The sequence below is a fragment of the Callospermophilus lateralis genome, chromosome 14 (genome assembly GCF_048772815.1).
Source record: "Callospermophilus lateralis isolate mCalLat2 chromosome 14, mCalLat2.hap1, whole genome shotgun sequence".
Lineage (NCBI taxonomy): Eukaryota > Metazoa > Chordata > Mammalia > Rodentia > Sciuridae > Callospermophilus > Callospermophilus lateralis.
The window spans coordinates 106134139-106145251 of NC_135318.1; the positions used below are offsets into that span (position 1 = coordinate 106134139).

Here is an 11113-nt window from a genome sequence, read left to right on the forward strand (position 1 = left end):
AAAACATTCAGACCACAGCACTGACCTATACAGCAGCATCATATGCCAGAGCTAAGTCACCAGCATATCTCAAACAGATGAATGTACAGAGGAAAGCATAATATTCAAGTTAAATGGGACACCCCCCAAATGCACAATTCATTATATTTTGTCCTGCCCTAATTCTTAGGGTATGTATGTTCATCAGACTTTCCTTTCTCACACGTAAATTCTCACTGAATATTTATTCACCTCACTCAATCAAGTATGGAGTCAGACTTCACATTGTACTTTATAGGCCCCAAGGATTCCTGCTGCCTGCCCTTGACTCCCCTTCACTGTCCAGTCCCTATTGAGCCATAAAATGCCCCCTCAATGCCAGCTGCCTCAAGAGTATCCCCTTCCTTCAAAGTTCAGGATCTCCTTTCTGTCACAGTATTGGGCAATTTACTTTGACCAGTTCTTAAGAACTACATGGGGAAATAGGAAAATTGTTGAAAATGAAGATTCCCAGGTCCTAAGTCCAGGTTCTACCACAGAACACTCCTTTTACCAACCGTGTGGGCTTTTCCCATACCCACAATCTGATACCAACCATATGGAGTGCAGGCTCAAGCTAAGGGCTCTAACCTATAGGACAGCCCCCACTATGGCCAACTACTAGTCCCAGGCTTCAGGCACTTCTGACCAACCAGATACAATTCAGGAATTCTCATCATTCTTGGGTTCAAAAAATTGCTAGAATAATTCACAGAATTTAAGAAAACACTTTATTTATGATTATCAGGTTTTTAAAATAAAGACTACAACTCTGGAGAAAACTCAATGGATGCCACGCCTAGGATGATGGGAGAGAAGCCTAGGAGGAGGTCAGAGGAAGGGCGCAGAGCTTCCAGGTCCTCTCTGAGCACGACATCTTCCAGCAGGTTCACCAGCAAACTGCAAGTTCCTCAAAACTTACTGTTCAGGTTTTCAAGAGCTCAGTCTTCAGCACTACACACCCTTTTCTGGAGTTTGGTACTGAAGCTGACGTTCCAACCTTCTGATCATGTAATCACTGCAGTGACCAACCCCATCCTGGGGCTGTCGAGAGCTTCAGGCTCCGGCACCTCATTTGCTTTAACTCAGGGGTGATCAAAATGGGCACCTTTCATGAATACAGAAGACAAGGAGACCAGACTTTTCTTTGTGTGTGTGATATTTGACCACACCAGGCTTAAGAAACTCATTGCAACTGACATCACAATGCACACTTCACATCCCCAGGTAAGGAGTTCTTAAAAATTAAGACCAAAGACTCAAAAGAAAAATGGACAAAAATATGAGCAGTTCAGGAAAAAAGACCTACTAATAACCCTTAAATATTTAAAAAGATGATTAAGTTCATTCACAGAAAGAAAAACACAAATCAAAACACAAGGGATACTATTTTTCACACAGGTGAAAATGTAAAATTTGTCACTACATTTTGTTGGGGAGGGAGGAAAAAAGAGGACCTTAAACATGGTTGATGGGAGCCTGAGCAGAAGTCTCTTTACTGTAACAGTATTTATCATAGCAAAATGTTTGGAAATACTTGAATTCCCTTTCTTAGAAGATCTGTCCAGTAAAATTCAGTCCACACTCATAGGATTTTGATTTAGGTGAGAAAAGAAGGAAGGCTATGTCTACAACATCCTGAGCAGAAAAAAAAAAAGAGATGCAAAATTGTCTATACAGCACGCTATTTTCTTCTGGATAAAAGATGTACAGATACAGACTCATGCCTATATTTGCAAAGTAAAATATGGGTTGTTTAAAACAAAGAAAGAAAAAAAGCAGGGATGCAAGAGACTGCAGTGAGAGACATCTGAGTATTAACTTTTGAACCAATGGTTTACATATTTTAAACAATGAGAAACAACAAAGCAAACCCTAAAACTGAACCCAAACAAAAAACTAAAATGAACCTAACTTGTATCAGGCATAGAAAGAATATTTCAGTTAACTTTTGGACACAATATCTAACTGCATATCCTTAAAGCAATGTAGCCTAAGGACAAAAAGAATGACAAAGAAATCCTAAATTTTCTTAAGTTTGTTATTGACAGTGGAATTGATGTAGTGATTCTGAAACTACAAGTGCTCCTCAACTTCTAGTGGTGTTACATCATGATAGATGATCATAAACTGAAAATGCGTTTACTCCAACTTATTTCTGGCACATGCCAGTCAGTCACACTGCACGCTGCAGGAGTCTATGGGCTGACTGGGAGCCGAGCTCTCTGCCACTGCCCAACCTCACAAAAAAGGATGGAGCTGCATAGCATCAGCCTAGGAGAGACCCAAATTCAAAATTCCACGCCTGGTTTCTACTGGAATTTGTAAAGATCTCACAGAGGGAGGATGAGGAGGCCATGTGAACAACGCAGGGACAGAGACTGAAGTGATGCAGGCATACGGAAGGGTCACCTGGAGCCATAAAGAGCCTTACAGGGAGTACATGCAGTCCTGCCAGCTTTGACTGGACTCTGACCTCTAGAACTGTGAGAGCAGATTCCTCTTGTTCTAAAGCCCCCAGGTTTGGGACACACCCTGCAGCTACAAGAAACCAAAATAGAAAGTGAGAGAAAAGGGAGGGAAAGAAAGTTCTTTTCAGAAGAACGACAGTAAAGGTCAAAGGATCTGAAAATCACCAGTTGCAATGTCCGATATAAAAAGTGGTCCAGGCAAGGACTGTCAATGATGTCGAAGGCCCTAACTGGAGAAGACACACACAGTCTGAAGAATCGCCATGCAGACTAAGTACTGGGAAACGCACCTTTAAAATGAAGCAGTGTAGTGGGCATGGTGGTGACACCTGTGATTCCTGCTACTAGGGACAGTGAAGCAGAAGGACTTAAGTTGGAGGCCAGCCAGGGCAACCTATCCAGAGTCTGGTCAAACTAAGGCTAGGCTGGGGATATAGCTCAGCAGTAGTGAGCCGGGCTTCAATTCCCAGTAAACACACACACACACACACACACACACACACACACACGGAGGCAACATGCAGGCCACCCCTTCCAGGGCCTCAAATCAAGCACTGTGAACAGTAGTCTTGTAAAACAAAACACCACAACATCGCACATCCCAGGATACAGTGTTCATTATTATAAGAAATATTTAGCCAGATTTGATGACAAGGAAACAATCAGATAAATATAGAATGCAGGATATTTTTAGGACAACTGAACTGGGTTTTTCTTTTTTTTTTTAAGTAAATGTTCTGGAGGAAAAAAAAACAATATTATAGCTGAAGAAACTTAAGAGACATAGCAACCAAATGAAATGCAACATGTAAATCTTGACTGGACACTAGATTTGAAATGATAAAAACGAAACAAAAAACACAGAAAGGCTACAAAAGATTTTTATGCTATAAATGGAGGAAATATGGACTATATCTTAGATGATATTATTTATGTTGATTTTTAGGGTGCTATAATGGTAATGAAGAATGCTTTTATTCTTCAGGTTCATATGTTAAAATCTTTAAAGTGTTATGACTCTAACTTTCAATCATTTCAACCAAAAAAGTACACATGAAATACATATACAAAAAGAGTGAGAGAAAAAGCAAATGTAGCAAATGTAAACGACTAGTGAATCTAGGTGGAGGGTGTCTGGGTATTCACTAAATTCTTTTTCAAAAGAAAGGGCAGAGGGCTGGGGTTGTGGCTCAGTTGTTCGGCACTTGCCTACCAAGTATGAGGCACTGGGTTCGATCCTTAGCACCACAGAAAAATAAATAAATAAAATAAAAGTACGTGTACATCTACAACTAAAAAAATAAAAATAAAATAAAATAAAGAAAGGGCAGAAAATGGGTATGAAATTTTCCAAACTCAAATGTTGAAGGATCAAAACATTTCCAAGTTTCACATGCAACCACTGATTCTCACACTCAGGTGAGACTGGACACATCACTGATGTAGTTTGTTTTTGGCTATTTTCTCCCTAGAGTCTGCCGGCATCATGACAATGTCTCACTCACTGCTTATCTTCCACGGCAACCAGTCAGGAAATGTTTCTTGAGTGAATTTGTGAGGGTGGCCTCTGGTCAGGTGGGTGAGGAATATATATAAAGGACAAAATCATATAGTAACAAACATCCCAAACACAAAGAAGTCTGCAATCTGTGTTCATAAGCACAAAGTTAATGCATATGACACTCTTTTATATGATTTTGGGGTTTTATGTCTTTTCTTTTCAGCAGAATAACAGTGACAGGAAAGAAAGATACCCAACTAAGATGTCCTTACAATAAAAACCCCATGATACACCAAAAAGTTCAAGAATTTTACTGGATGTCACAAGTCCAGCTTTCGAGAGCTGAAGGTGAAAAGATAATGGCTCCTTAACTCTACAGAATGTCAGAACTTTCTTTTTCCTTTAATTTTTTTGTTCTTGTTTAAGGAATAAATCTGTGAACAGGAAGAAGGAAAGCTAGCCCCCAAATGTTGCTGGAGGGTGGAAAGAACATGGATAAGGGCAAAGAGAGAAGACAGGACCCAAGTGAGCAATCGGAACAGCTAATTCACACCCACAAAGGGGCAAGAACTGGTGTAGCCTGGCACACCTGCATGAGATGAGAAGGCAGCTAAGACAAGGAGTATGACTTTCAAATAAATCTAAGAAGTAGGACAAACTTCCAGGTCTAGGTCCTGCCCTGACAGAAGACCAACACTTTCCTCTCTGGATCCAGGAGCCCCAGTCCAATTGGGATAAGGAGGGTGCTGCACAGGCCTGCAGTCCTCTCCCCACTGAGCTTCAGGATGTGGACAGCCAGACCACCCCATCCAGCAGAAGCTGGGGAGAGTCTGGTCATGACAACCCAGGAGGAACTACAGCATGAGATCGGAAGGCTTCAACAAGAAATGGCGAAGCTCACAGTCATCGGGCGTTCTTCATCATCTCTAGGGGCCTCCCACTATTAGAACAGGAAAGACTATCTGAGGATACTCAGTAAGGGAGAAAGCAACCTGGAGGAGAGAGACTATTCAGAAAAAAAGTCAGCAAACAAAACTATCATTAGGAGAATACAACCATGAAGCAAGGACCACATTTTTTTTTTTAATTCAGAGAACAGAAGAGAATGATTCTAAGTGATAAACAATAGCAAAAAACAAAATAAAAAAAACCCTGGAAGAATACAAATAAATACAAAGATGAGGATGATTTAAGAAAGTAGAGCTATACTTTAAGATAATAAAACTTAGAAATAAAAAACTGGTCTAAGCAATTCTATATCAGAATATGGTAGTGCTGTAGTTTGTAGATCTGGAGAGTCCCCCAAAAGCCCTTGTGCTAAAGGTGTGGTCACTAGCCTATGGCACTACTGGAGTAGTAGAACTCTTAGGAGGTAGAATCTAGTGGGAGTAAGTAACTTTACTGAGACATGCCCTTGCAGCAGATATGGGGACTTCAGTCCCTTCCTGTCTCTTTGCTTTCTGGTCACAATGAGGTGAGCCTTTCCCATCATGCACATGATACACTATACCACTACAGGTCCAAAGCAACAGGGACAAGCAAACCACAGAATGAAGCCAGTGAAACCATGAGTCAAAACAAGCTTTTCCTCCTTGAAAGTTGATTTTCTCAGGTATTTTGTCACAGCAACAGAAAGCTGATCAATATAAGTAGTTCCAAAGAAGAAATGGGGGCAGGGAAGAAAATAACCAAATACTTTTAAGAATAGTCTCAGTACTGAATATGTGTTTCTCAATTGCAAGGGCTCAAAAATGTCTAGTGTGCTAGATAAGATATACCCAGGCCTACCTTCACATTTCTCAACATTAGGAATATATCAGTCAGTGGAGGCTTTGTTATGCTGCAGCAATCAGCTGCCAGGGAACCCTCAGAGGCTGAAAACAAGATTTATTCTTCTTTAAATTTTTGTTTTTAGTTGTAGATGGACACAATATCTTTATTTATTTAATTTTTTATGTGGTGCTGAGGATCAAACCCAGTGCTTCACTTGTGCTAGGCAAGCACTCTACCCCTGAGCCACAACCCTAGCCCACAAGATTTATTCTTCAGGTTATTTCAGTGGACTGGAGCAAAGGGGAGACTGTTCTCTTAACTGAGTACCATCACCTGAATGCTGTTATTTACTAGACCAGAGGGAAAGAAAACCAAAGCAGCTCCCTGCCTCCACAGCACCATGAAGGGCCCAGAGGGGAGGTGAGGCAGGTGTGTTCAGCTTCTGGGCATAGCAGCTACACGAGGCCCCGGAGCATGAAGGGTGAGGAAGGCAGTGCTATCAAAAGCAGGGACCCTAGGCTGGATGGGTAGTGAGTCCTGACTACCTAGGGCACACAGAGCCCACAGTCTCCAAAAAGAAGGACTGACTCAAAAATCCTCAACAGTATTAGAAGCCAGAAAGTAATGCAACAACACCTTAAAATCTTGAAGAGACTATTTTCTGGAATTCTACATTATTAATCCATCAAGCATGATGGCAGAAAAGACATTTATGGATAAAGCTTCAAAACTTACCTCCTTGGCTGGGGTTATGGCTCAGTGGTAGAGTGCTTGCCTAGCATGTGTGACTGGGTTTTATCTCAGCACCACATAAAAATAAATAAAATAAAGGTATTTTACAACTAAACATCTACAACTAAAATAAATAAATAAATAAGAAAAAACGCCAAAATTTACCTCCTGTCCCAATTTAAATCAGGGAGTGAAACAAGAAAGAAAAAGCAAAATATAGGAGCTCTATAGAAGGCCAATCCAGGTGGATGGGGGAGCTGATGCCAGTGATCAGCTCCTTCTAAAAGGTGTGCCAATGAAAGGATGTTCTGATGCTTAAAAATTATAAACCTCCTGGGCAAAGGTGTGAACAACTGGCAAAGTGTATGGAGTTGGATCAGTTATAGTATGCAGAAAGCGAAGCATATTGAAAACAAAGCCAAAATAGCCAATTAGCTCTAGAGAGAGTAAAAAGAAATATACACCATGACTCACTGTGAATAGCATTTCACTGTGAATAGTCATACATAAACACTAAAGTTTGATCTCAATCATCTCCCAAAGAACAAAGTCACAAGTATGTTTTATCTATGACTGAAAAATCAGAAAGCCTGATTCAGCAAAACGATGATAAATATGAAAATAATCAAATAATGAGCTAGGTAGAAGCGAAGGGCTTATTTCTGGGTAGGCGGAAACAGGAGCAGGGAGGTTGTTAAAGCTAACAAAGCCTGCCAAGGATATGTGACTGCAAACCTTGCTAGACATTCATCTGACTTTTTAAACTATATATGTGTTTAAAATAAACAAACAAAAATCCCTAAAGATAACTTAAGCTGGATCTACCCCTAGCAGCTTCCTAGTAGGTTGGCATAAATTTTTATTCAATCCATTCTGTAGTTACTGAACTCTTCTGATGCATTAACGGCACTGCCTTAAACGCTATACAGGCTGAAATGAAGATGATTCAATCTCTGCCCTCAAGGATTAGGGATTTCATTGAGAAAAGAACATGTGCATGGAAAAGAATTCAAGTGAAATGTAAGTTGGCCTATGGTCTCTCTCTCACGCACTCACCCACCACCTGGTGCAGAAGTTATACGACAGCAAGAAGGGAGACTCTAGGTAACAGTGAGCAACAAAGACTAGGAGAGAATTAAAAGTAGAAAGATTCACAGAACTTGAGTTCCGCTTGAGGAACAGAGAGGAAGTTTCTAAAAGGCAGACTCTCAGTGAAGGTATGTATAATTAGGAGAATGTATAGGCTTTTCTTCCTTTCTTTAAATTTAAACAGAGTTGAGATTTTATTCATAATAGGACAGCAAGATTATTAACAAGGAGAAACACAGAAATCACAAGAGTCATTGCGACCAGTCTACATCTTTAGAATCCTCAAACACTATCAAGCAGAGAAGCCCTATAACATTTTTCCTTGGCAAAGCTGCTCTCATTTACCATCATCATTCATTATTAACATTGCCTCCATCCCAGTCTTAAAATCCTCCTGGCTAAAATGACCACCCAATTCGTGAGCTGGACTGAGGCCTCCAGGTCTGTCTACTCTGACCCTGATCTGCCTCAAAAACTTCATCACTGGGCTATAATTCCACACTCCAATGACACTACTCTTCTTGGCATTAGTACAATATTCCCTGCTCTTGGCTGCCACAGGACTCTGCACATAACTGTTTCTTCTGGAACATATACTTTCTATACTTTCTCTATGAACACCTACAGACTTGTCATTGTCTGCTCACACCTCAATTCCCCAGGGAACTTTAAACTTCACATAGGAGGCAGCAATCTGTGTTTAAAAAACAAAACAAGAAAAACCAAACTCTAGGTGATTCTGATGCATAGTCAAAACCCCCTAAAGCTATCACTCAGGAGTCCCTTCACAAGCTCTCATGCATTCCTTTCCTTCATTCACATCAGTTTGCAATTTTCCTTCATGTAACTTTCCTTTCGGTGATTGTCCGATTCATGCCCATATCTTTCTTGGCAAATGGGGGTTCCCTATTCCATAGCAAGAGAATCACAAAGAAACTATTAAAAATGAAAAATTTTCAGGACACATCCTAGGCCTACTGAATCTGAATCTTTAGATATGAGACAGCAATCTGTGGGTTTTTTTTTTTTTTTAAAAAAAAAAAAAAAACAAGGGATGGGTTTGTAGTTCAGTGGAAGAGTGCTTTCCTAACACGTGTGAGGCACTGGGTTCAATTCTCAGCACCGTATATAAATAAAATAAAGGTTCATTGACAACTAAACTAAAAAGTATTTATAAAAAAAAAGAAGCAACACGTTCTAGATGATTCTTCTGTATACTCAGAAAGTATGAGACCATTGCTGTTAAGCTACTGGGTCTAGATTCAGTGTTATCTCGGCAAAAACTAGATGTTTTTGCACTCCCTAGTGTACCCTGGTACCAAGTTCAGCAAGAGACAAGAGTAAAGACTAGGTAAGATTTGCTGAACAAGTGAATGGTGAAAAATTTTCTATGGCTCCATAAATTCCCTGACTTATTAATTCTAAACACCCGGGGTCTAACTTTAAAAGTCAAGCACCAAACATTCCCCTCCAACCCCCAAATCAACACTGAAATCTGCAGTCCAATGGCCCCAGTGTCATTTGAGGGCTCAAACTTGTGCTCTCCATCGTCTGCATTTGTGTGATCATGTATTTCCTAATCTCTCTTGAACTTAATTTTCTCACCCCTAAAATGGGAACAATCATAGTACTTACTTCCTTGGGTTGTTAAGCTAATTGAGACAATGGTCCGAAGAATCATACCTGTGCATATACAGTTAAGCACTAAACAAACTTAGGTATTATTATTGTCATGTTATTGTATTACTAATAATAATTCAATCATAAGTGGTCTCTTTCTCTTGGGTCTCCGATTTCTTTCTCAATACTGACCATGCACACTTCAGGCTAGTTCTTACTTCCTTGCAAAACTACTCACATCTAATACCCATCCTTGAAACTTCTCCTAGCAACCAGGAGCCCTGCTTGAGTTTCCGGACTCCACCTCCTGGAGCAGATGGGCTGTAGCAGACAGGATGGGTCTCACACTTGCCTTCCTATCAGCTGAAGCCATTTTCCGGAGGACCCAGTCACTTGGGAATCAGATCTAAGTAACTTAACCAGTTAGCGAGTATTTTCATTTATGTATCTGTCTGGATGCTACGGTTCACAGGGACCTCACGTTGGGAGCTATTTTTAGTCAAATTTTAGTACTTGGTAAAGTACTAATAGCAGCAAATATTTTCCCACCAAACAGATCTTTAAATAAATAAATAAATAACGGCTTCTGCTTCTCGTAAGCAGAGGACCCACCACCTGTCTGCAAATTGGTCCTCCTGTCCTCTCCCCAGGCAGTGGAATGCGAGTGAAGGCAGAAAGCAGAACCTCACAAGCCAAAGCTGTGGGAACGCCCCGCCAGGTCTCTAGTGTGGGGCTCCCTGCTGGGCCAGGCTGAAGTCGCGCGGGGCCCCGGGGGACACCTGGCAACCCGGTGCCTCTGCGCTTGGACACCTGGGCGCGGTCGCAGGGGCTGGCACCACTTGGCTCCCCCAGAGTTAAATGCTGAGTAATTTTCCTGTGGAGCAAACGGTCGGAGCGGGGACTCTGCCAATGGCAACAGTATTTTTACCCTACTTCACCAGCACGGCGGCGCGGCCGCGGGCGTCCTGGAGGGTGTCCCCGCGCGGCACTCTCTGGAATCGCCGGCCCGGACCCTCACGGGCTCCCAGGGCGACGTGGACGGCAGTGCCGCCGCCGAGTCCCGTGCTACCCAGGGCGGGGCCGCGGGTAGGCGGAGGACGGTGGCATCTCTGCCGCGCGGAGCCCGTGGTCACCGAGACGGGGCCAAGGCCCGTCCACTCGGCCTCCGGGTCTCCTCGCCTGGGCCTAAGCGTCCGAGGGTCTGCGCCCAAGTTGGCCGGCTGCTCTGCGGCTGAAGTGCAGAAGGTAGAACCAGTGGCTCCCGGGGAAGGGCGGGACGCTGGAGGCAGAGACACCCTGGGGCCCCACACCGCCCGCCGCCGGGCCCGCAGCACCCCAGTCCCCGCCGCGGAGCCGGGGAATGAATGGGGTCTCAGGGCCACCGCGCCGCGTACTCACAGGCGACGTAGGCCAGCAAGGCGATGCCCAGCAGCAGCTTCATCGTCCTGCGGTTGACGGCAGACACGAGGCGCACCAGCGCCTGGCTCACCATCCCCAGGAGCCGCGCGGGCCCTGGACGCTGCCGCGCGGGGGCCCGCCTGCTACACAATGCGCGGCGGCGGCCGCCCGGGAAGAACCCGCCCCCTTCGCCCGCGCGGCCCCGCCCCCACGCTCCGGTTTCCTGTCCGCAGGACCCTGGCGCACGCGTAACTCCGCCCCCGCCTCCGGCTCCACCCCCGCGGCCCCGCCCCTACGGCTCCTCTTCCCGCAGGCGCAGTGGCCGAGGCTCGCGCCGGGGTTTTCGAAGAACGTGTCTGAGGGAGGGCGCGGCGCATGCGCGTCTTGGCGTGTTTTCTCCCAGCTCCGGGGCTGGCTGGAGCCGAGGCGGGGAAGGCTCGCAGTCGGAAAGGTCGACCGCGGGCTCCGAGTTTCCGAACCCCGGCCAGCGGGTGGCGCGCGGTGGGCACTG

The 11113-nt window shown here is 43.9% G+C and overlaps 1 protein-coding gene across 1 annotated transcript in view; it reads right to left on the reverse strand.

The window, feature by feature from the left end:
* The window catches only part of Uxs1 (UDP-glucuronate decarboxylase 1), a 96989-nt gene extending 86251 nt beyond the window's left edge, over positions 1–10738 (reverse strand). Inside the window, exon 1 of the mRNA XM_076832727.2 lies at positions 10603–10738. Coding sequence (XP_076688842.1) covers positions 10603–10696 — 94 coding nt within the window. The 5' untranslated portion in view covers positions 10697–10738. The remainder of the gene's footprint in view (positions 1–10602) is intronic.
* Positions 10739–11113: the final 375 nt, after the last annotated feature.